We start from the raw sequence: 25346 nt of genomic DNA on the forward strand, positions 1-25346 counted from the left end.
CTGCTGCTAGTGGTCCTGTATCCTTTATGTGGTTGTTGTTTTTGCATGTGTTGAGATTCTCATGGAAATTTGCATACAAATTGCGTCTGGCGCGTAGGACGCAGCTTGGGACGCTGGAACGCTGGCTCGTAGGACGAGGGCGATGGCCGTGCGGTGGGCGGTGGGCGGTGGTTGGTGGGCGGGATACGTACTATATGCTTGTGTACATGTGTACGTATGGATAGGACAGAACCAGCTGGCCCGACATGCGTTTGGGGTTAACGAAGGGTTAACACAACACAAAAAATAACAGCAGCAACAGCAGCCACAGCAGCAGCCGCACCTGACAACTGTCAAATTTTGTGGGCTACCATCTACCATCGATAAATGAAATAGCAAAAACGTACATATGTTCCGAGTGATCCGATCAGCCTAAAGACTACACGCAATACAGATTATTTGTTTTTTCCCTTTGATAGGTACATATTTTTATACAGGAACACATCTAATCCATCAAAGAAGAGCTTTAATCCAGTCAATCCCCTGGTACGAAATTTCCCCTTTTATTCCATTTCAGAACCCCACAAAACATCCTCAAAATCAAATAATTTGTAGCAACGATTAAAGACTTAAGAATTTTAATGATCGAATTGCAAATCTAATTAATAATATTTTTCATCAGGTACATTTTTCAGCTGATTGGGAGATGGATGGATATTACTTCTTGGAGTTTTTAAGATACTGTTTTGAGGCTTGAGGTTTGACCAAATCTGCACGCGAACCGGCCACAAATAACTGATCATGGCTCGCTTCTCTCTCCATCACGCTGCTTTGAGATGTTGCTGGACTTTCAAGGGAAATCGCTGCATATTTATCTGGAGCTGGGTCAGCCGCAGCCATGTAGAGACGGTGCTCCTCCAATGCCAACTCGGCCCTGAAGGATAGGAGCAGTGTATTAGGTTGGAATTCTATTCCGAGTTCTATGGATGCATACTCCTCCTTAGCTTTCTCCACCTGACGCTCATACTCGTCCTTCGGTTTTAGAAAGCAGACCATGTCTAGTGGAATGTTTCCATACCGCTTGCGTGCAATTTCCCGCTGATTTTCAATCTTATTTTTGAAATGATACCACCGAAGTGTCTCCTGGTTGAGGAGCTCTTGCTTGAGGTTTTCCTTACTGCAAGCAAAAATTGAGAAATCAGAGGGTATTGAGGTGACTGACGGAGTCTCGATAGATACATCTGTACGTACGTCCTTTCGGCTTTTTGACGATTGAGCTTGATCTGCTCAAATTCCGCGTGAATGCGATACCGAAATAATTCCCGATCATTTATTATGTTCTGCAAAGACTTGGACATCTTGATAGGGTAGGGAGCCTCGGCTGGGGGAAAGACAATCAAATAGTACAGATGGATGGACTGAAAGCACAGAAAGCCTTCTTTCCGCTCACCCAAATGACTGAAATTTTAATTTACTTTCACTTCCAAATTGTATATAATTTAGCTTTCACTCGTTGCACAATCGAAAATTCGGAGTGATGGTTTTGAAGGTTATTCGAATTTTTTGATTTGCCAGGAGCTGTGCATGTGATGACGAAAAATATAAAACTAAAAATGCAAAAAATTTCAACTTTGTTAGCTGAGAACTTCAATTGTTCGATAGGAATGCTCTTAAAGTTAGGGCGGAGTAGGCTGGAACCTTAACATCGAAACACGCAGTGAAACGGAACAGACGAACAAATGAAAGGAACGAGCGAGTAGAACGCGAAACAGCGAGAGCTAACGAGAAATGCCTGAGGAACTCAATATTGAGGATGTCGTGTGGACCATCAAGAACGGCGCCCACGAGGAGGTGGCGTCTCTTTTCGTGAACAACTACTTCGACGTCAACGAGCAGATGGGAATGCGTTACCCCATGCACTACGCCGCCGACTTTGGCCACCTGAAGCTGTTGCAGCTCTTCATTCGCATGGGGGCCGTGGTGGACCAGAAGGACAAGTACGGGATCACACCGCTGCTGGCCGCCATCTGGGAGGGGCACACCAACTGCGTGGAGTATCTGCTCCAGATGGGCGCCAAGCCCACCGAGCTGACGCCCGCCGGCGAGAGCTACATGGAAGTCGCCGAGATCGAAGAGATCAAGGAGTTGTTAAATCACTCTACAAAGGTTCGCAAGGCCAAAAAACAAGCCACAGCCCTTTTCTTTTTAAATTATGTTTCTCTCCCCATATTTAGTTCTAGAAGATTCTAGAAGGACTGTACCACAGAGATCCAGAGTTCGGCAGAGTGCGCTGTCTCTTCCTATGAAATTGAACAGTTTTTAATATTGCAAAATTGATTGTAAAGAACATTTCGAAAAAATTGTCACAACTGGTAAGCCTCTGGCATTTGTTTCAGTTCCTCTCCCAGTCCCACTCCCAGTAGCCCCGACATTAGGATCGATTTATCATCGTTATCCTTATGTTTGGTATTTAATATGCAAATCAGCCTCTCGCATGAACGCCCAAACATATGCAACAAGACACAATCCCGACCAAATGCGATAAATATGTTGATGCGGTCGTGTTTTTCATGGCCCATACCTCGGCCCAGCCCCAGCCCCAGCCCCAGCCCCAGCCCCAGCCCCGGCCCCACTCGGCAGCTTGGGGCCTTATTGGGAGGGACGCTGTGATGCTGCCCTCCACTGGCTGGTTTTGTGTGCTTTTTCCTGCATTCTTCATTAAAAATAATGAAAATTGAATTTAATTCGCTTGTCAGGCCTAATTATAATTATGTTAATGGCGCATGTTTTCCACAACATTTACACAATGCTTATCCAAATCGTCAACGAATATGCCCCGGCTATGCCCCATGTACATGCAACCATTCGCTGCTCAGCGCGACAGCGAATGTTTTTCATTTCAACCGATATTTGGATCGGGTTAAATTAGTTGGAACTAATTGGCAGTGTTTAGCCTTCAGTTGGAACTCTGTTCTTGTTGTTCCAATACCACAGCAGTGTTTCAGGCACATACTTAGTAGAACTCTTGCTGTTTTCTACCATACAATACTAGAGACGAGGGTCCTCAAGTCCCAAGAAATAAATAGATCCTAAAATTGATATGAGTAGAGACAATGACGCCCAAGAGTCACCGCCTAAGAGTGAAGATTTCGTCTTGGTTTGAAAGAACTTCAAAATAGAACCAATCATTGGCCATTTGGCATTCCCTAAAGGAGCTGCTACTTGGTCTTGTCTTTAAGAATGGATTCCTTCCTTATATAGTCTTTCATCTTCCTTTGATATATTTATCATATGTATGTATGTTTAAGCCATTCGTTTGCATTCAGTCAATGATCCCTTAAACCGACACTGCCTTGAATAAATTATGCTCTTCTTATAGAAAAAAATTAGTGAATGATTGTTCTTGTAGTCCATTCAAAACGCGTTTTATTACTGAACTACTGCCTTTTCTTTTTCTATTTTTGAACTAGTTTCCATTATTGACTTTGTCTTTGTCTTCTGTTTAGTCAGAGAACCAATGATTTGAGGACTGGAGGGAATAGTTTTTTTTGCTTGCCTCTATTACCATATCTTCCTCTCTGTTTGGGTTTCTCTTCATTTTTTCTGCCATTACCAAAGCCACTCGCTTGTCGCTAATTTTTTCACTTTAGTTTGCCCAACGATATGGAAACAATCGCTGAGCTTTAACCAAACCAAGCCGACATCCAGGCGGCAGTAGGCGCACAGGCACGCAGGCACGCAGGAGGAGGGCCTGTGAGGTGGAGGCAGAAGAGCGGCTGGGAGTGGGAGTAGGAATGGGAATAGGAGTAGCATTTCGGTTCGGTTTTTGGCAAAGTTGGTTACAGCGATTGAATTTAATTAGCTTATCATGAAAGCGTATTCCCCATAAATTTATCAAAATTGCTTTACACAGCAGCCCGGGCATATCTTTGGCGGGAAGGGGGTTTTCTGGTGGCACGAGGCATGAGGCAGGAGGCACGAGGCAGTAGACAGTAGGCAGGGGACAGGGTGTTGTCGGGTGGCGGGGCGTCGCACAAATTGCATTACGACCCGCCCATTAAACTGATAAAAACGGGAACCGAGAGCCGAGTGGCGGCTGGAGAGCGACACTTTAAAGTTGATGGTTCGAGAGAATCTAAAATCAAATTTATTAACGCACATTACAACGCGCACACTTCATAGCACACAATGGGCGATGGTGGTGGCTAGGATGGCGGAGGGGGGGGGGGGGGGGGGGGGGGGGGGGGCGGGAGTGACGGGTGAGGGCAGTGGTTCTGCCCGATTAGGGGGTGGTGCTGCTCGAGTGGGTGCGTGTTTGAGGGGGTGGGGGTTTCACAAATATAACGACTACTCGTACAAAAGCCTTGCCTAGTCCTTTGTTTCCATCCTATGAATGGGAAATGCATAATCTATTCCTATTCTCCAGGGTCCAGTTAAGTTCAGTGTTGGACAGCGCCTTGAAGAATTGATTAAACATTAAAGAATGACTGATTTTAGTCAAAATTAACTATCTAAGATATTAGAAATGCTTTTTTGGGAGTTGTTTTATTTTGCGGTTCACCTAATCCTAAAAAAAGTGCTGAAAAATTGCACTATTAAGGTTTTATTATTATTATAATAGTATAAAAAGAGAAAGGTCAGTGATGGATAGATGGGGTTGAGTCCAATATTTATAGATTTGCTTACATCACACCATTTTTTGCAGATGGAATTAATATTTACAGGAACTTTCCGAGTGTCAGTGCTGGAAAGCAGTCTGTGAAACAAATGGAATGAGTAAAAAGTGGAACACTGCTCATTCCCCTCATTGAAAGTTCATTATTTTCTAATCAAATCAAAAAGTAATCATTACATTTGGATAATTCCCTGTTTCTCTTCTGAGGAATTAAGTGTGACCCTCCCAACCGTAATAAATATCTATAAATATATATCTCCATTGACAGTTCATTGACTTCTTCAAACATATAACATTAAGCAAACATGTATCCAATTATATGTATCTCTGACCTTGGATCCCACTGGATGATAATAATTAGCAGTCTATCCATATCTACATCTATACCATCATTCACAGCCATTAGTGATTGATTAATGTGCCGTGAAAGAGGCGTAGGTGACACCCCATATGGACTACACGCTCTCCTACGCGTTTCGTACTTACTTTTTGTGGAGACACGACCCCATAATCAGCTTTAAGTTGCGGTTCGATCAACTCTTGGGTGGCACACAGCACACAGCCAGCCAGCCAGCCATCGGCTTATCGATGGGGCGACGGACAGACGGACAGACGGACAGACGAAGCGACCCACGCGTACCCCGGCGCTGCTCACTTTGATAGCTGGCGAACTGTGTTAATTGATAAGCAATCGCTAATCGGCTGGGAGTACGTATAATAGGTACTACTACTACCAGTACGAGTCGAGTGCTTCTAAACCGAAATAAAAGCAAAAGCAACAGCCACACCCCCCACCCACCCCTGACTCTGTCTCCTTCCCTTAACCCTCTCTGTCTCTGTGTCTCTGTCTGTGTGTCTCTTTGTGGTATGCCTATCGCGTATCTCTGGTGTGCCCTGCACAGGCGTTCGCTTGTAGTGTCAACGCGATTATGATGATTATGTCGCTTCATGTGATATAGTCTGAGAGGTAGTGCGGCATGCACCAGGGGTAGAGAGCGAGAGAGAGAGAGAGAGAGAGAGGATTAGTTGGGTGGGGGGCGGAGAGGCATGCAGCATAATCATCATCATCATCCTCCCCATCCGGCCAGCAATTGGAGGCATTTGTGCGTGAAATTACATTGAAAATTTAATTGTGCACACACACAAAGCACACAAAGTGCCGGTCGGTCGGTCGGTCGGCGGAGTGCATTAGATACGCAAAATTTGCTCATAAATTAAAATGCAACACTGCTGCTGCACCGCAATCACTGTGCAACGCAGCAGCACAGCAACACAGTGTCGTGGCGGCCAGCGCCATTGAAAGCCTCATGTCAGTGGCGGCGGGATGCGGATAAGAAATGCGATTATCATTTGAAATGGGAGATGGCCGCAGCACTGACCGCACCCAATCGCATTCCCAATCCCAATCCCAATGTCAGGGATGAGAGTATATTGATCTGGCACTTTCGCCCAGGGCCCCAGGGCTTAGCCTCTCCTCAAAGGGAAGTTCGTCTTCGACGTGGAGTCGGAGTTGGAGTCGTGCCATGACTTGGCCAGGTCCCGACCCAGAGAGCCCACACCTCAATCAACTGAATCTGGGGCAAACGAAATTGAGAATTTAAGAGAAATCGGCTGAGGGGTGCGGATTGCGGATTGCGGACTGCAATAGGTTGCAAAGGGTTGTAAATAAAATATTATCAACCATAACCAGGACAGCAGAGTGCTGGCTGGCAAACTTTCAGCACGCAATCATTAGTTGATTGTCTATCGATCTGCTTTCGGGGCTTCGGGGACTACGAGTACTAGTCTCCTCCATCACACACGTGGCACACGTTGCAAGTTGCCACACGAATCTCTCTCCTGTTGCGGCCAGCTCGAAAAGTGGGCAAAAGTGCGGTGCAGCTGCTCCTCCTCCTCCTCCTCCGCTCCGCTCCGCTCCCTGCACTCCACCACTTTCAGTCAGTTGATGCAGTTTTCCTGTGCGAAAATTAACAAACAAACAAACACACACACAAACACACACACACACACACAGACACATGGGAAAGCGAGTGTGGCAAATGAAAATGCGCGCGCGAGAATTCAATTTGTGGAAAAGAAAATGGTGTTGGATCAGTGGCTGGTTGGAGGGTGGCGTGCCGCCATGTTGTTGGGTTAGGCTATGGTTTAGCCTGCTGCCTGTTTACTTGAGGTTTTCCACCCACCCAATACCCCATCGGCGCAGGAGGGCCAGCCGGAAGGAAATGCAAGCGAACATACGAGGAGCTCGCAAGGCAAATACTCGTACTTGTACTAGTACTCGCACTCCCCCACCCCCACACCTACCTTTGGGGATGAGTTGAGGTTGGGTCCCGAGGTCTGGTTAGGCCTTGTGCCACATGCAGAGCCGAATGTCTTGGGTTAGACCAAAAATTGGCACAAACGGAACTCGATTGGGTTCGCTTCTGGCAACAGACTTGTCACCAATCATGGTGCTGCCACTTGCCACCAGAAGACACAGGCCCACAGATCTGAAGGCAAGGCCCAACATAATAGGGTTTTGTCCCGCTTGATTGGCGGAAGATGGGTATGATATAACCCTAGAAAAATACCCCCATATTGTGAAAGGAAACGAGATTGATTGGGATTCCATTGGGATTTTTATGCTATGGCATTATGTGGCATATTCTTTTGCTGTTTCATGGTAGGTATATTCCAGGCATCTTCATTTGTCTTACAGTGTTCCAAGACCCACTCTCTGAGCAGCATGGAACGAAGGGAACGTCCTAGTTCGTCCTCAACTGCTGCAATGTTACGTCTGTCTAAAGTTTAATTGAAGAATGTAAATAAATATGGAGTCTGGAATCTTTCACGCCTTTCCTCAGCGATTATCGACGCAACCCCTTGGCACTGTCTTAGTCGTGGTTGTCCTTATCATTGTCCTTGTCCTTGGCAACGCCTGCCACCAAGTGCGGACGGGGTGGCGGTGGCATATTCAATAGATTCGGTACAACACATACGAGTATGCACCTGCACCCATACCCATACCCATACCCATACCCATGGCTGTACTTATACCCACAGATGCCATCCCCTCATGCAATCCACGCCATAGATCCATAGGTAGTTTTGCCCTGTGAGCTGCTGCTGGAATACAAATGATGGCAATCTGTTTGGCTGTTGGATGGGTTCTTCTTCGATGCGGGGGGGACTAGGGAATGGGGAATGGGTTGTGGTTCAAAACATTTCGCTTGCAAGTTGGGTTGTGGGTGGATGTGGGTGCCCGTTGCCGTTGCCGTTGCCGTTGCCCGCCTTGTATGGCCAAATATTTCTATTATTAATGTCTGTTTATCTGCATGCGACGATGTCGTGTAAGTACCTCCTCATACTTCTCCTTGCCCCTGCCTCTTCGATCTCTGGGTTGTCTGGTGGGTGTCTTTGTTTACGCTGCTTTATGAGCTTCGATTAATTTTGCGCGTAAATAGCACCCGAGAAGCAGAAGCAGAAGCAGAATCAGAATCAGGGGGCAGCAGCGGAAGAGGTTCGTTCCTCTGGCAATTTGTTGATATCTCTGCTCTTTCAGCTATATTTATACATAGTTTATTAGTTGTTGTTTTCTCTCGTGAAAATATAAACAACAAATGCACGAAACATTGCCAATGATAATGATAATGATAATGATGATGATGATGATGATGATGTGTGTGTTGTTGGCCCAAAGAAGAGATACGGAAATGTTTTTGCTGGAAAAATTGGCCCATTCAGTCACGGAGAATCATTATGAATCGCTCTGCATTATGTATATACTCTAAAGAGAATAGAGTGCATTCCGGTGGATGGAATGGGTTAAAGAGCTGACAGATTACCTTATATACTACTCGGCAAAACGTTGAAATTCGAGCGGAATATGTCAGGCAACGGTGGGGTTTCGTAGAGCGAAACAATTCCAATCTGCCACAGATAATGTACTCGCATCATAATTACCGCCAACTCATTTGACATATGACAGGGAGAACCCAACCTTATAGTATTCGTACTTTACCTTTTGTTATGACACGATGACACCATCCCCAGCTCATTTGGGAGGGGTGTAGGAGTATTTCGCCTTTAATGACACACGTTGCACTCAACTCACAGTTTATTGAGGAAAGTCTCAGCGATTACAGTCGGGGGACTGTAAATCTCCGCCTCCACCTCGCCACCTGTCCACATGTCACCCCCTTGGCAGCGCGGGAAACGAGTTTTACTTTTGTTTTGTTTTGTCGTAGATATTGTGTTTAATTAGTATATGGCTAAGCTTCTTTTTATTTTGTTTATTTTTGGCAAGTCAGCGATAACATTCCGGTATTAATACTGTTGTTATTATTGAACGAGTAGGTACACATGTGCATGCACTAGTCGGCAGATCGTGGGGCAATCCCCGCCCACCTCTGCGGTCTGTGCCAATGCTAATGTAAATATATGTATATCATATCGTATCTTCCTATGGATGAAAGGGAAACCAGTGGTGGGTCCGAGTCGTGCGAGTTGTTTGCAGAGTGACGCACTGCATGGGCCAGAGATTAAGAGATCTTGATAAACAAAACTGAGCAAACAGAAACATTGCGAATATATTCATATAAAAATATCACACATGCCTATATACATATGTATACATATACATATGCGAACACGCGAAAGCTCTTTGCCACCCAAGTGCGAAAAATTCTTATCTAACGATCGATAATGAAGGCGAGGTCGAGGCGGTGAAGGAAGTGCATTACTATCGTACACACACAGGAACATACATACATACATACATACATATGTGGGATGTGTGTTCGGATTTAGATGGAACACATTGGTCCGTCGGTGTTTAGGGGTAAAGCTTTTTGTGGCTTCTGCTGCGGAGGTCGGTCGACGTGACCAACGGCACATAGAACACAGCGAAAGCTTCTGGGACCGCGTCCGGGGTTTTGGAGTCATTTCCCGATGCGGCCACTGCGGCCCCCAATCTCTATATAAAGCCCCATGCAGGGCGTGCGTTCCGCGCATATTGCAAATATCTCGGCTCCAGGTTCGGTCGCTCTCAGTCGCCCTCAGTATTAGTTGTCGCTTCTCACACAACACAGCACAGCATGTGGTCGAAGATTGCCATTAGTGGAGCCCTGCTCGTGATGGGTGGCGCTCTGGCCGCCAGCGTGGTGGACAATTTCGCTTATGTGGATCGCTCCCTGGAGGTGGCCATGCCCAAGGCAAAGCGTCATGCGGCGCAGGAGTAATCTGAACTCTAGAACGGAATGGAACGGACCGGAGCGGAGGAAGTGCCTGCCCTTCCCTAAAATTTGGAGTTTTGAGTGGATCTCAATCCAAGCTACAAGCAACAGCCGACGGTTCAATGAACCAGAACCTCTCGCTAGTTGTACTCGGAATATGAGCACTACTACTCCTGCTTGTGTCCTGCCTACACACTCCTAGCATATCCCATGGTAGAGCCACAAGCCGGAACTAGTCCTTGGCACTCCTCCTCCTCCTTCGTCCAGTGCCCCACGAACAACATCAGTGTGTGTGTTTTTTTTTTTTTTTTTGTTCCCACAATTAAGATACATATGTTTTACTCTTTGATTGTTTTTCGTATTATTAATGTAGATTTTAAGTGTTTTACAAATTTAAAGTCTTTTTTTGTGATCAATATTGTGTGATATGTGATGCATCTTTAGGGACTGATGCTTTCAGTCTTGACCTTCTGCTGCTTCGAGCAAAATACCCAAATACTCTTCAGCGAGTAAAGCTTCCATATCCGCGATGAGTGCGTCTTCTTCGGCATCAGTGATCCTTGGACGTGCCTCTGTTTCTTCAGCACCTAACTTTGGTATGGCGTCCAATGGCTCTTGCTTTGTTTTAGCTGTTCGCTTACTTTTGGGACAGTCGAGGAGTGGGAGTGGGTTTTCGGACGGTACTATGGTCCGCTTAGGCGGGCGGCCTCTGGGCCGCTTTATCTTCGTTTGTATTGGAAATGGCTCGATATAGAGTACCTTAGCCTCTCCATCCCAAGGTACCAGAGAATTCTCGAGGTTGTCGATACGCACATGGAGTTCGCTGCCATCGGGGGTCGTGAACAGCAGCTCCTGAGTATGTTCGTTGGGCGCACTGGCAGGATCGCACAAGTCCACAAATTGAATTTCCACGCTCGGCACCTCCACCAAAACGGGCTCTGGCTTCGGTTTTCTGACATACTTTCTCTTTTTATAAGTCCCTGGTGCTTTTTCCTTGATTTTTGGTCCCTTTTTAGGACGAGACTTAATTGTGGCATCCGCTGAAGAAGGCTGTTCAGTGCGAACATTGTTCGAATTATTCAATTTGGGGAATTTGGCGAGCAAACGACTGGACAAATCGACCTTGGAGGGATAACGTAATGTTCTCGGTCCCTTCTTCATTTTATCATCGGCAGCTGTCACAGGCGCTACGAAGGTCCAAACATGGGGAAAAATTCCGTTGCTGTTGTCTGTTGGTGTGGGACATTCGTTGGGATCGAAGGAGTCCATGTTCTGAGGCCAATTATGCGATCTGGCGAGCATCTGAGCATCTGGGGACTGATCCATGTCCGGAAACCCAATAAACTGTGGTGACTTCTGTGTTTCTCGGGGATTAATATTATCCATGTTCTCCCACAATGGGGTGTACGGAAAGGCAAATGTACTCGGTGATAGCTTCTCATTCCTGGGTTCTGGAATGGTCCCCAGCACAGGCCATGGCAACGGCAATTCAGCTAAAATAGGATCTCTGGATATTATGATTGGATCACAATTGTTCGTGCTCTCCCAAAATAAGGTCATGGGGACAACATTGGAATCTGGCGACTGATCCATGTCCGGAGACCCAATAAACGGTGCTGTCTTCTCCTCTTTTATGGGGTGCTTCCGTATGTCAGGTACACCAGGATCTATGGGATCAAAATAGTTCGTGACCGCCCAAAGAGGGGTGTCGGGGCGTACAACATTTGGACTTTGGTATTGATCCATCTTCATGTCCGGAAACACATATGGTGAGACGCTCTCCTCTTCAATGGGGTGCATCAAAGGGTGGATCTGTTTTTCGGGTAAAGCAGGGTCTGTGGGATCACAATGATCAATGCTCTCCCAAAATTTGATCTCGGGGCGTACAACGTTGCGTTCTGGGGACTGTTGCCCGTACGGAAACGCAAATGGAGTCGGTGATGTCTTCTTCTTTTTTATGCGGTCAATGTTCTCTCGAAATAGAGCTTTGGGATGTAGAAAATTGGGATCTGTGGTAAGGAAAAGAGGTTCTGTTACATGGAATGTTTGTTGCACTTCGAAAAAGATTTTTTTATACTTTTCTCCTTTGGGGGCACCGCTGGTTCGGGGATATTGATCGCGGATATATAAAATAGCGAATTCCGAATTCCCATGGAAGGCCGCTCACGTAGACGGTCCTCGTCCTCGGCTGTCAGCGCGAAGGGGTCCCTGCGATCGAACACCAAGCCACCCGGTGCTGGGCTGCACTGTTCCCGTTTGGGGTCTTTATTATGATCATCCTTTGACTTGTGCTTTTTCGACGGGACATTGTCTTCTCCCAGCTCCACCTTTCTTTTCGATAGTTTTTCCATAATTTCTTTCAATTTGTGTAAAGTTATTTGAACCGTCTCTTTGGAATCCGTTACTGGCTTGATCGCTTCCTGTTTTTTATCATTCCATTGATATTCTTCATCCAACTTGGGTCTTTTCGCACTGAAACTGTCTTCGTCCCAAGTCGACTGCTTTTTTTCTTTTCCTTTATTTTCCATCGGTTTCTCTGGTTTTGTGGGCTTTACAACGTAGGACGACGGCTCCATTACTTTAGGCGAACTATTCGACTGCTCGAGTCAGCGCTGATGGAGGAAAAAAGAAAAAGATGATGGTTACAAGAGAATCTCATAGCCGGTATCCCCGCAAGAGTCGAGGAACCCCCATTCCCATTCTCCCATATAAACATATTAATTTGAATTTGGTTCGGGCCTCATTTGCCTTTATTTCTGCTGACTCTTCAACAGCCCCCACTGCCATCCCCATAGCCCCACTACACTCTCCTCTCCGTAAACCACACACACAATCCACCCCCCCCCCACACTGCCACACTGTCAGAGCCCGCAATCTGTGGGCGCCGCACAAAAAATGACTGGCAAGCCGCAAATACTTTGTCAGGATCAAGTTGACAGTCGTCCCCTCTGCTGTCCTTTCCCTCCCTCTGATGTGGTCCTGTCCGGTATGGTCCTGTGTTCCACCGAGGCCGAGAGCGAGAAGAAGCGGGCCTATACCCCACCCAACCAGCTCTCCCCTTCTCTCCGACCCGGTCCCGGTCTTCACGCATTTGACACTTTTTTGTCTTTTGTCTTTTGTCCGAGCCGAGAGCCGGCTGAGTGTCGCCATATGCCGGAGTCGGCCCCTGTCCCCTAGTCCCCCCCCTCAGCGTGTCGCTGTATGTGTGTGTGTCTGTGCGTGTGTTGAGGCATTTGGCAGAACAGATTGTTCAAGATTTGATTTCGGGGCAGCTTTTCCACCAGTCTTAGTCTCTCTTTCTGCTCTCTGCTCTCCCTGGAACAATCGTTAATCTAATGAAAGATGACATTCTCTGTGTATGTGTATGTGTGTGTGTGTGTGTATGTGCGTGGGGGGAAGGGAAAGCATTTGAGCAGGCTTTGGCATGTTACCACATCCATATCCACATCCACTTCCTCATCCGATTTTGCCCCCAGTTTGTCGGAGCATTCATCATTCCAGGCTTGGGGCCTTGATGGGGCTAGTTACTGGCAAAGAGAGTGGGAGAGCCCCTACCTAGAGGAGGCCCCTACCTCTGACCACCTGCGATCACAGTTCAATCTCCTCTCGTTCTGCGTTCGCGAGAATCCAGGACTGTCGTCCTCAGAGTTGGCCAATAAAATTTGATTAGACCAAGCCCAGAGGCTGGGGGGAATATGAAAATTCATGCCAGCCAAGAGAAGAGACCCGTGCCTATCCCCAACCATAACCCTTACCCTCTCAATCCTTGGACCAGGCCAGAGACATGTGTATTGTGTATTCATGGGGGCCGGGCCGGGCCAGGGCCCGTGCCAGCCAGCACCAGCCAGCGAGGACCTCAGACAGGACAACTTTGGGTTAATTTACATTATAAACTTTGAATATTTTATTGTTTGGCCAGGCTAAGGACACAGCTGGCTTTGGCCGTGGCTCCGGCTCTAAGGCTCTATGGCTCTATGGCTCTAGGGCTGTCGGCTCCTTCTTCCCTGTCGCATTTATTGACACTTTCCCGAAGGGTGGAGAGAGGGGCGAGGGCGTGCAGGGCGGCTGTGGTCAGCAAAATGATGACAGAAAGGAGGGACGGGTTGGGCGGAAGGTTACTCTGATTTAATGGCAGCATAAACATTTCTGGCCAAGATTATAAGGGAGCCACTGCCATTGCCACCGCCACCGCCACCGCCTCCTTCCCTCTGTGGCACTACCGTCGCTAGGCTACATCGTCCTTTCACTCCTACATTTCCTACTCCAATTTTCAATCCTATTCCCATTCCCGTTCCCTTTCGCCATCCTCATTAGCATAGATGGCTGGCTGCTTGTTAAGCTTTTAAGCATCAGGTTACTAAATAATTAAACAATTTCCCGTTGGCAGCTCGTAAACCAAATCAACCGCAGATTGCGAGTGGAGTGGAGAGCCTCAGGAGCCTACCCTGGTGCCCCCTGGGGCCGGCAGAAAAGAGGCACTGCCTACAGGTGGCTGCCATCGAAGTATTGGATTTCACGATTGCTGCCCACAAGTACATATACCATTGAAAATTGTCCAATTTTTATGATTACAGACTCGATTAGAGAAGGGGAGCTTTCGAATTTCATTCCCATCTGCATGGAAACGATGGACATTGAAAGGAGATGCACTCGAGATACACGGCGCTTCCCAAGCCTGCAACCGAATTGGCATTATTTTTACTCGCCAAACGATTTCCTCAGAAATCACAGATCAATATATCAACACAGTGGAATATATACCATATATGATGGCACACTAACCCCTAACCCCTGCGCGGTGGAATTACCTGGACACACATATTGTTGCAGCAGATCCTTTGATAATGATATGCGTCTTCAATGTTGATTCTTAGGCAAGTTAGACCTGGATATAATTGTGCTGGATAATGATTCGCGCTTGAATTTCCACGAAGTTCCCTTAGCGATTGCCTCCTACCAATTCAGGTAGAATGATAGATGCTGTGGATGCTGAATTATGAATTAAAGTGTTAGAATATAGACTGAAACCTTGACAAAAGAAAGGGGGATACGAGTCGGGTAGGATTTTCTTAGATAAAAAGACAGATCCCAGAGATACTCTAAGTTCTATCGATAGCCATGATTCCCCCTACGACATTCTGCACCTTCGTTTTCCCAACCACTCCCATAGCGAACCACTTATTTCTGGCTTTTCTATTGAAAACTCATGTTTATGGTCTTGGAACGTTTTCCCTGATGAAAGTTTTTCCGAAGCTGCTAATAAGCTACGTGGTTCAGCATCAGCACCACCCTTTTAGGTGCAGATACAGGTACTGCTGCTGCTGCTGCTGCCGCCGGATGTGCGGGGGAGGAGGAGTGCCACGGCTTTTGGGCTAATAAAAATACGAGACAATTTAAGCCGCTGCCTTTCCGTGTGCTCTTTGTTGTTGGCTGTTGGCTGTTGGCTGCTGCTGCTGCTGCTGATGCTCCCCCTCCCCCCAGGGGGAAGGGTCGAAGAAGAACTAAGCCACATATGTATGAATAAACCCCACTAATCCACAGCCCACCACCTCGCAGGAGCAGGATGGCAGAGGGGGAAGAGAAATTAATAATTTATAAATGTTTGCTGGCGCCAAAGATTAAGCAAAGGATTTTCAACGCCTTTTTTTCTTCGCAAGAAAAAGGGGAATAGGGAAACACCCAATCTTGGAGGGGTGGAGGCAGTGGGGGGGAAACTCATTTAAAGAAATGCTCCGCTTATCGGGTGGCTGCCATCAAAATTAGCCAAAGCCAAAAGTGCGAAGAAGGACACGGATGCGGTCTCGGGCGGGGGCGGGGGCGCGGGCGCGGGTGGGGGGTCCAGAGGACAAAGCGTATGCAAGGAATGCAATAAATTATAATGCAAATCCGCGCTTGAGATCAAAACAACCACAAAACGGGGCATTAAATGCTCGCCACTTGACTGCGCCCCCCTCATTTTTTATGGATACACATATATACACTTTTTCTCTGTGCTCTCTGCTCCATCCTTCATTCCTTTTTCTTGCTCCTTGTTGTTCCTCCATTTAAAATGATAAAAATCGCAAGCAATTTTTTTCGCGCCCGCCACTCAGGACCAGAATCAGGAGAGGACCACTGGGATGGGACGGCACGGACCACAGCAAGGGATGGCGTTGTCGAGGGTGGACTGGAGGGTGCGGGGTGTGGGGGCCGTGACGAAAACACCGAAATTCGAACAAACTTGAAATGATTTTCACTCACCAATCAAACGGCAGTCGGAAACTCCAATGATTCATACGAGTAGACTCGTTGCTGGCCGCACAATCCTCAAAATATCAACCATACACAAATAAATGGAATTTTAGTTTGACATCAACTTGTATTTAAGGCTATGCCTACTGTTTCGATGCTGGAATATAAAAAATATTTGTGCGAAATATCAAGTAGGCTATTGTATAATGTCACAAATATTTATGTTGAGGGAATCAAAACTCAAGGTATACAATATATTTGGTTCCCAAATCGATGAGCCCTCTGATGAGGAGTAGGGCGAATGGGTCAAGCGTGGGGGGGCCCACGACAAAGCAGGGAATGTGTTGTGGGTGGGAGCTACTCACCAATCAATCGATGCACTGTTGCTGCATTCACAATGAGGCACTTAAATGTGCACAGTTGCATGCACAATGTGGCACTTATACACTATTTCTGATGCACTTCACCCGGTATCTGCGACTTCCCTATTCAGGGCAGCCAATCCTGCAATGCAAAAGGTTCTAGTCGAATAACTCAAAAAATAATTTTTCACCGATAAATTCACAAATAAAAATCTCAGCACAAAAGTTATTTTCGTTTTTTTTTAAGCCGGTGATGTTATTACTACGATTCGAGAAATGAGAATGAGAAAAAGGGGTCCTAATTCTAGTAGTTTGAAAATACCGATTGACATTTATTTTCAGGGCCTACTTCCTACTGTAAGATATGAATATTAGTTTATAAGATTTGAATATTAGTTTAAGATTTACTCATCGATAGTATTATAAGAAATACCAATGTACTCGATATATCGATACTTGTCCTCGACAACACACATTCATTCGAATACGCCGATCAAGAAAGAAGAACATATAATAAAACCGTGCTATTAAAAGTTTATATATCAGGTGTGGGGTTTGCCCAAAAAAAAAAACTCTGTGATGAACTATGCAGACAAGAGCGAAAACCAAAAGTGAACTTAGCGACATATTGCGTAGGCAAAACGTATATATTGATCAAGATGCCAACATACACCTCCTTGTGGTAATAGATGCATTCACTAAGTTTGTCAAATTGTTCCCGGTTAATAGTACCAGCACGCGGGAAGCGAAGGATGCCTTAAGTAAATATTTTGATTTCTATAGTCGCCCTACTAGGATAATATCAGATCGTGGGACCTGTTTCACCTCGTTAGAGTTATCTAGTTTTCTGCAGGAGAGAGGGATAGAGCACATTAAGGTAGCTACAGGTGCACCGCAGGCGAATGGCCAAGTGGAGCGGGTGAATCGTGTTCTTACTCCTATGTTAGGAAAACTGTCAGAGCCCCTTGAGCAAGCCGATTGGTATAGGTTGATGAGCAAGGTAGAGCACGCCATTAATAACTCCGTTAACAGCAGTACGAAAAAGACACCTAGCACATTGTTATTTGGAATGCCCCAGAAAAGACCCGTTGTAGATGAATTAACCGAATACCTAGAGGAGAAGTTTGCGTCAGAACTTAGAGAGTTGGAAACTATAAGAGAAATAGCAAGTGAGAACATACGGTTGTCGCAGAAAAGAAATGAGAAGATGTATGCCCATAAAAATAGAGCCCCATTAAAGTATGAACCTGGTGACTATGTAGCAGTCCGGCATGTGGACACAACACCGGGGATCAATAAGAAGTTCGCATCAAAGTATCGAGGACCGTACAGGATCAATAGAGTATTGGATAATGATCGTTATGAGGTTGTCGACATTGAGGACTGTCAGTTGACGCAAATGCCATTCCGAAGTATATTAGAACCAGCAAGGCTTAAACCCTGGGTAGAGTGCAAGGATAAAACTATGGTCTCATGTTGTTAATCGATGAAATAGTATGTTAAGTAAGACAATACCGAATAAGAAATGTTTAACCAACTGTATGCCTTAGTGTGTAGATCGTGGGCGATCTGTAGTCAGGTTGCCCGAATGTAAGATATGAATATTAGTTTATAAGATTTGAATATTAGTTTAAGATTTACTCATCGATAGTATTATAAGAAATACCAATGTACTCGATATATCGATACTGGTCGAGGACAAGTATCGATATGCCAACACACATTCATTCGAATACGACGATCAAGAAAGAAGAACATATAATAAAACCGTGCTATTAAAAGCTTACATTGATATTCATATATTTGTTAAAATCATTGAACCTTCACATCCTAGCGTGCAAACCGGTATTGTGGCATTTGTAAACTATAATTTTCGTTTATTTATATTGCGCTTTCAGCCCTGCGCGTGTGAGTGTGGTTATCCAGATTTCGCAGATTACCAACGCAGCCCAATCAAACGAAATTAGTAAAAATCCGGTGAAAATTTGTTTGTTACGCACACCCCAGCATTGTAATGACGCCGCCACGCTCGGAGAGTCCAGTGCGTCGATCTGCAAACAAGCGCAAGAGTTCAACTCTCGAGTCCATTGAGGAGAACGAGACGGTACGCTCTTCCTTGGATCTGTACAACTGCAATAAGCTGAGCATAGCCAATGCCTGGGATATATCGTTGATTGATACACTGGCCAATCTAATGGATAGCCCTCACAAAAAGCTAAGCAGCTTCAGGGTGCGTTTAACTCTTTAACCCTCCGACAAATATGGAGAGCTCCTAACCTACTTTTCTACTTTCACAGATGGCTGGCTCTTTGCTGCAGGTCTTGTGCAAGGTCTACGGCCTGCGTGTAGACTCCATCTACATCGATGCATGTCGTATATCGGCGGGTTTGAATGCTCGCACCTTGACGGGCTTACCTGAGGGACCTCCAGGTGATGGCGAAGAAAATAATTTATCAACGTTGGCAAAGAACAAGGAAAAGTTGAATGCGCGTTTGGATATGGTACCCATGCAGGACCCTATATTTGCAAAGCTCAATTCGACGGTGGGCTCCCTCGATGCCTCCGATCGAATGATGCACAACATTCTGCCCAGCGTGGACTTTGAGATGCGGCTACGCCCGACTTACAAATTCTTTGATGACACCGAGGGGACGGATGAGCTCATGGATAGCGAAACGCTGAGTGCTGGCGCCAAGGAGTGGCCCGATGAAGAGTTGTGCAATGCGGAATGGCTGCACAAACTGTACAACCGTACGGATGATCTAAATCTGCGGCCACTCTACACGGGTTATGTGATAACCAATCCCAATACCCCCAATCCCAAGCCACAGTCGGGATCTATTTCAGAGGCGGTCCCTTCATATGATGACGATGCTGAGGGGCTGGATAATGCGCACGATATTGGTGGGAATCGCACAGAGCTATCCGTGGCCTTTGACATGAATGCCGAGTGTGAGCCCATGCCGGATATAGAAGCCGGTCCTCCCATTATCTTAGATATACAATCGAATGATTTGCAGGAGCTCACCGCCAGTGGATGGTGTCACTAGGCTGGACTATTCATACAGACCCATGGATCAGATCTCACAGCTTTGTGCGGCTCCTGCGCATTGGAAATTCAGGATCACTCGTCCGCGCACCACTCTGGACCAGACGACTGGCCCAAAGGATGCTGTGACTGTTGGCAACCCAAAGAAAACCAAAACCGCTGCCGCTGCCGCCAAGCCACGCATGAAGGAGTTGCACTATGGAAAATGCAAAGAGGAGCTCTTCCAGCCTCTTGATGCCAACATAAAGCAGCAAAAGGTCAACTATCAAAAGAAATGCGATGCCCGAAAGCCCAACAATGAAGCGGATTACCAAGTTAGCCAGCGATTTGGTGAAGCCGATCTGGTTGAGAGTCTGGGCAATGATGTGGATATGGATAGGGGCTTACACCACGGTGATGCCGATAGAGAGCTCTTTGACAATGAAAATTTCACCACAGATGATTCTGTCATGAACCGAATGTCGGCAGCGGACATTGAAGATACCATGGACATGATGAATAAGGATTCATGTGGGGATATGCCCAATCAAAGCCAAAGCATGCATGAGGGTGAGGATACAATCATGGAGATATCCACCGAATTTAAGGGTGCACCAAGGCAGGTGGGTCTTTGAGGGATATACCATTCCTAAGGGTATATAAAATATCACTTATTTTTCAGGTCAGCAAAGTGATTGGGCCATTTGCGAAGCGTGCCAAGGTGATCGACATGAAGAATCTCAAGAACAGCTGCCATTATTTGATCCAGAAACAATTCCTCAGTTCTGTCAATGAGGCATCGATACCCTCCCTCCCACTGTCAAAGGAAGAAAGCTACGCCAAGGGTACCGCCAGCTTCCAGGAGGTTTACCGATCGTTGCCTGATGTGTTGAGTGACGAAAGGAAAGATTCTCTGTGCCCATCCAGGGAAAATTGGAGCAAATCAAGTGTAGATTAAAATAGAGAAGTGTTCCCCCAGTTCCCAAAAAGAAGCAGAGAATGATCATACATTTAAAGCAGATAAATTACAAGGCACATAGATTTAATACAAAATGGAATTTCTTATGAAATTCTTATGGCTGATGAATCGAAGGCTCTTTAGGAATGCTTGGAGTATCTTCAGACACAATTAGTGTTTCGCAACGTAAGAAAAAGGCGAAAAAAGCAGCTGAAACCCTGCTGTTTTGCTGTCTTCCTGTCGTCCGGACCGTCGCAATTCGCAATCATTTTATTTCTGCTGTTGGATTCATTGAGAAGTACTCATTGTACCTCTGGCTGAGCTCAAGACTCCACCTGAGGCTCATTATCCATCTGAATAGCCACCTGCCCTGCTGCTTAGCTGCCTGGTGAAAAGGAAAGCTCAGCTCCAGTCAGTCCCTGCGTTCATTCATTCATATTTTCCCACATGTCCCACACCCACTCCCTGCCGCCTCCGCAGTGGCTTTTCGATGTACAAAATTATAAGCATATGTAAATGGTAAAAATATCTCCCCCGAATTCTCATCCCCCATCCGCCCACCCTTTGGCCGTCTCCGTCTCCGTCTCTGACTCTGTCTCCACTCCCATCCACTCCTCTGATCTGCCACATAATGTTTCAAAATTCCTTCTTTTTAAAGCAAAGCAAAAAAAAAGGAAATAAGAAAAGTTTAAATACGAAATGCTGACAAATGCGTTTCGATTTCCATCCGCAAATGGGAGGAGGCGTGGTCAGGGCTGGTGCGGAGGGTGCGGGGTTTGCGGGGGTGGGATTGGGATTGGGTTTTCCATATCTCAAAGTTGGGAAATTAAATTAAATTTCTTTATTGGCACTTTTTTCTGCATTCGTTTCATTTCGTTTGCCACGCATATGCATATGCAAAAAAAAAGAAAAAAAACGAAACGCCCCAATGGGCTGTCTCTCCACAGGGTGGTGGGTGTCTGTGTGGGTGGGTGGGAGAGTGGGTGAGTGGTTGGACAGCCAAAGCAATCAGCAGCAATAAATGATAAGCTTCAAGGCAACAAAGCCTGAGGCAAAAGACGCACGAGCACAAAGCAAAACATAATGGTGTGGTGCGGGGGGTGGTGCGTGTGGGGCTGAAGGCCAAGCAAAAAACGTCTCAAATGCTCGAAGAAAAGAAAGGAAAATGTCACATACAAGGCACTGGCCAGGACCTCGGACCCCGGATCCCCGCATCCCCGAACCCCGGCTGCAGCAGCACCCACCCAGCACATTGAGGGATGGAATAGGCTTGGATTGGACTTGGGTCTGGTCTGGTCTGGTCTGGTCCGGCCTGTCTGGTCAGGGAATGGGAATGGCATCATGGATGGCATTGGAGTGGAAGTGGAAGTGGGAGTGGGAGTGGGAGTCGGCGCTTGTCTGGGGCTACTTTGCAACAGATTTGCCGCTAACGAAGCGCACGATTTCCAATAATGTGCAGAATGTGTCTGCGAGATGCGGATGCGATTCAGTGCTACCCAGCAGGACATTTCCCTTGGAGGTGGCCCAGGCAAAACGGAATCAATGGACACACGTGGGCAGACTTTCATTCATATTAAACACTATTGAAAAGTGTTGGAAACATAACGAGAGTGCCAGAAGAACAATATTAAGTCTCTTTCTCTTGGAGACTGTCCCTTTCGAAGCTCCTCTGAATCTTTAGCCGACACCGCTTCCAGTAATAGTTTAGAGGTGATTCAAGTCTTTTCTTTTACAATTCTTCAGACAACTTCCATGCAGGAGCCCATTGCCAGACTGCGAAACAGGGTATCCCCCTAGTGCACCTTTGGCAGTGCACACACCCATGGCGATACAATCAAGTGGGATTGTGGGCGTGTGTGAGTGTCACTCATAAAACGTACACCGAATGGACACCCACCCACAGACACCCATACACACTCATATGTAGACATGGGCCACGGCCACGGAAAGATGCGACTTGTTAGCCGGACTTTGCCATAATGAGTTCCCTTGTGGCCAGGCCGGGCCATATCGCCTTTTTATAGAGCCGCCCAGGAGGCTGGGGTGTGGGGTATTGGCAGGGGGTAGGCGGGGGTGCGTCAAGGTGAAAGCCACTTAAAGCCAAGGGCATGGCTCAACAATTTCCAGTTATCGTGTGACAGTAATGAAGTGACAGACAGGCAACACGAGTTGAAGAAGACGCTGACGCCGACGCAGACGCTGACGCCTACGCCGATGACAACTCGACCGCAAAGCCTGAAGTGTGAAGTCGGTGGATAGTGGGGGGATAGGAGACTCACAGATACACAGATACGGAGAGGGACTTCGCGAAAGATACATGTCTCGCTTAAAGCAATTTAAAGGGCCGAAAACTTCAGCCCTGTTCTGTATCTGTACCTCTCGCTCTCTCGCCGCGGTCTTCGGACAGAAGCCACATAAATTATTAATTGCGGAATAATTGCAAAATTGTGTTTGGCCAAGTTAATTTATGCAATAAAACTTCACCGCAGGCCGCGCCACCGACGGACCACCGACGGACCACCGACACCAACCGACCAGCAACTGATGTGAGGATGGGGTCCGCGAGTGGGGTATCCTGTAGTCCCTGTTATGGACCTCGGTTTAAAGTCGTTCTCTCACTCAATTTGCCACTCTTCATTCCGTATAATTCCTTTGCTCATTTAGAGCAAGTGCCGACCGGCCTTTTTTTTTCGTCTCGTTTCGTTCCGTTTCGTTTCTGGCCACCCAGCTAATGAGCCACTGATGGTCATGGGCCAGAGAACCCTCCGCTGTCCGCTGTCCCATCCCGCTTTTCAGGCCAGGGCCAGAGCAATTACTTAATCATTTGCCTAACGACCAAAAGGCAGGCGAAAGGCAACAACAAAAATTAGCAAAAATTAAGTGAAAGTTGAAATGAATTGGGGGCTAAAGAAGGACTTCCATGGCTTCCATGTGGATGGGCCCTCGTACTCGTACTTGGACTCTTGAGTGGCGGTAAGCCAAAGGAATCAACCGTGCCGCAAGCACAAGGTTTAAGTGGTTGAAAATATTTGTACTATGGGTGTTGTTTTTCTAATTTGAAATAAAATATTTGAAAGTAATTAAAATATATAGAAGAGCATTTGGAAATCCATAACAGCCAATCAAAAGTACAAGTACTTTCCATTAATATATTTCAGTGCGATCCAAAGCATCTCAAGACAAAGAACAGCGCCACACTTAAGGATCTTAAGCATCTTAAAGATTCAACAAGATCACATATGAAGATCCCAAAGATCAACATTCAAAAACGTTTAAGCAATCATAAAAATGTATCTAAAATATGTTAAATTATGTCTTGTATGCAAAAGTATCTTGATTATGCAAAAGGATTTTCAACTTGGAAAAGTTTCTCAACTTTTACTTCCATATTGAAAAACAGATATTTGAATTATGCAAAAGGATCTGAAACATTTAACAGCCTGTCATGCTGTTGCCAGAAATGCCCCCAATTATACAGATTGAACTATCTTTATCTGTATGCTAATGTATCTGCAATATGTAAAACTGTTTCTTACATTCAAAGGTTTATGAAATACGCAAAATTGATTCAACGATTCAGAGAGTATCTGCTTCCTAGAGCAATATATAACCCATTCTAATGAATCTTAGAGCTGCAAAGTATCCCAAAGTATCATCATTTCGCAAACGTATTCCAGAGCTACCTGAAAGATATGAAAGAAACTACTTTATTGACTGGAGATTAACGGCACAGAAACCCAGATGCCCATTAGATGGAATTTTACACCATTTTCACACCGATTTCCATTAATTTTCAGCCGCTTATGTTGAAGTTTTGTTCTGTGCCTTTCGCCAGATCTGATTTTCATCTCAGGCGTTCAACTTCCCGAATCCCCTCCCCTCCCGTCAAAGACCCAGTTTCAAAAGAAAGAATCAAACGTGGGTTGGTGGGAGCTGCTGGAGAGCTGCAAGCGGAAGAGGGAGGAAAAATCAACATAAACATTTTTGATATTTCAAATATTTTTCATTTAAAATTCCTTGGACGAGGCCATGAGGTCGTTGGGGCAGCAGAAGCAGCAGATACAACAGGATTGAGATACTCTTGGGCCTTGTCCTGGCTTGTTATTATTATTGCTCTCCGGCTCCATCTTTTCTCTGTTTCTCAGCCAACCCTCCACTTCAGCAGATACTTTTGTATCTGTGTATCCAAGTATCCAAGTAGATAGGTGTGTGTGTGTGTGTGTGTGTGTGTGTGAGTGGCTTTTGGCCTGCATGTGCATACATCTGCATCTGCGAGATACGAGCGACCGAATGTGTGCGCGTTTGTATGTGTATCTTATGGATTTTTGCTTGGGCCCAGGCCCAGGCCCAAGCCGAGGCCCAGGCAAGCATATAAATCTATTATCCTTTAATTTAGCCCCAGAAATAATGAAGCATGTAAGATTCCTTTGCGTATGAGTGTGTGTGTCTGTGTATGTGTGTGCGTGCGTGGCACGCCTTCTGCCCCCTCTGACACACATAAATTCAATCAACGGCAATTTGCTGGCAAAGTTGCAAAGGCGTCGACGTCGACGTCCACAAATGTGCAATTTATTTATTGTTGCCACAGCCGCTGCCTAGCTCTAGCTGCCTCCCGTTTCAATTGTTTCAATACCCCGCAAAAGAGTGGGGCCCCAAGATATAGGGCATTACTGGATGAATTGTAAGCGATTAAAGACAAAAAACTGTGCAGAGAAGGATCAGGCATCTCCATTAAAGATGTATTTAAAGAGTTTTACTAGTTTTAATTAAAGTCCTTCTCCTTTAAAGGTGACCAGAATGGAGAGATAGATTCATATTTATTTGATGAGTATTGCAATGGCAATTGGGTCCTTGAAAGTTCTAATACAATATTTGTTGCTGTTGCTCAGATCTATCATCT

General features: G+C 46.0%; 6 protein-coding genes across 10 annotated transcripts; 4 read left to right on the plus strand and 2 right to left on the minus strand.

Annotated features, from left to right (window-relative positions):
- Nucleotides 1-600: 600 nt before the first annotated feature.
- LOC108165523 lies at nt 601-1568 on the minus strand. 2 transcript variants are annotated; one of them, XM_017301585.2, is made up of 4 exons: nt 1430-1568; nt 1219-1360; nt 974-1156; nt 601-913 (listed from the first exon to the last, which is right to left on the minus strand). In XM_017301585.2, exons 2-4 carry the CDS (start codon nt 1335-1337, stop codon nt 697-699), a joined length of 519 nt encoding a protein of 172 aa, XP_017157074.1. In that variant the 5' UTR covers nt 1338-1360; nt 1430-1568; the 3' UTR covers nt 601-696. The 2 variants fall into 2 exon arrangements, with proteins under 2 accessions (XP_017157074.1, XP_017157084.1); XM_017301595.2 differs by having other exon boundaries at nt 1231-1360; nt 1430-1565.
- Nucleotides 1569-1665: 97 nt separating this feature from the next.
- On the plus strand, nt 1666-2339 carry LOC108165532 (myotrophin). The gene is made up of 2 exons (XM_017301607.2): nt 1666-2145; nt 2214-2339. The coding sequence occupies exons 1-2, from the start codon at nt 1768-1770 to the stop codon at nt 2217-2219; spliced, it is 384 nt and encodes a 127-aa protein (XP_017157096.1). The 5' UTR covers nt 1666-1767; the 3' UTR covers nt 2220-2339.
- A 7298-nt stretch (nt 2340-9637) lies between these two features.
- On the plus strand, nt 9638-10193 carry LOC108165014. The gene has a single exon (XM_017301052.2). It carries the CDS (start codon nt 9730-9732, stop codon nt 9871-9873), a length of 144 nt encoding a protein of 47 aa, XP_017156541.1. The 5' UTR covers nt 9638-9729; the 3' UTR covers nt 9874-10193.
- On the minus strand, nt 10163-16742 carry LOC108165013. 3 transcript variants are annotated; one of them, XM_033395198.1, is made up of 5 exons: nt 16464-16742; nt 16108-16255; nt 14676-14847; nt 11945-12479; nt 10163-11876 (listed from the first exon to the last, which is right to left on the minus strand). In XM_033395198.1, the coding sequence occupies exons 4-5, from the start codon at nt 12441-12443 to the stop codon at nt 10324-10326; spliced, it is 2052 nt and encodes a 683-aa protein (XP_033251089.1). In that variant the 5' UTR covers nt 12444-12479; nt 14676-14847; nt 16108-16255; nt 16464-16742; the 3' UTR covers nt 10163-10323. The 3 variants fall into 3 exon arrangements, with proteins under 3 accessions (XP_033251089.1, XP_017156538.1, XP_017156539.1); XM_017301049.2 differs by having other exon boundaries at nt 14676-14856; XM_017301050.2 differs by lacking the exon at nt 14676-14847.
- Nucleotides 16743-18214: 1472 nt separating this feature from the next.
- On the plus strand, nt 18215-19521 carry LOC117194190. Of its 2 annotated transcripts, XM_033398850.1 has the most exons (3): nt 18215-18305; nt 18359-18690; nt 18758-19521. In XM_033398850.1, exons 2-3 carry the CDS (start codon nt 18475-18477, stop codon nt 19508-19510), a joined length of 969 nt encoding a protein of 322 aa, XP_033254741.1. In that variant the 5' UTR covers nt 18215-18305; nt 18359-18474; the 3' UTR covers nt 19511-19521. The 2 variants fall into 2 exon arrangements, with proteins under 2 accessions (XP_033254741.1, XP_033254738.1); XM_033398847.1 differs by having other exon boundaries at nt 18289-18690.
- LOC108155699 lies at nt 19521-20531 on the plus strand. Its single transcript, XM_017286720.2, has 2 exons — nt 19521-20111; nt 20171-20531. The coding sequence occupies exons 1-2, from the start codon at nt 19533-19535 to the stop codon at nt 20444-20446; spliced, it is 855 nt and encodes a 284-aa protein (XP_017142209.2). The 5' UTR covers nt 19521-19532; the 3' UTR covers nt 20447-20531.
- Nucleotides 20532-25346: the final 4815 nt, after the last annotated feature.

This window comes from Drosophila miranda, chromosome XL (assembly GCF_003369915.1).
Source record: "Drosophila miranda strain MSH22 chromosome XL, D.miranda_PacBio2.1, whole genome shotgun sequence".
Taxonomy (NCBI): Eukaryota; Metazoa; Arthropoda; class Insecta; order Diptera; family Drosophilidae; genus Drosophila; species Drosophila miranda.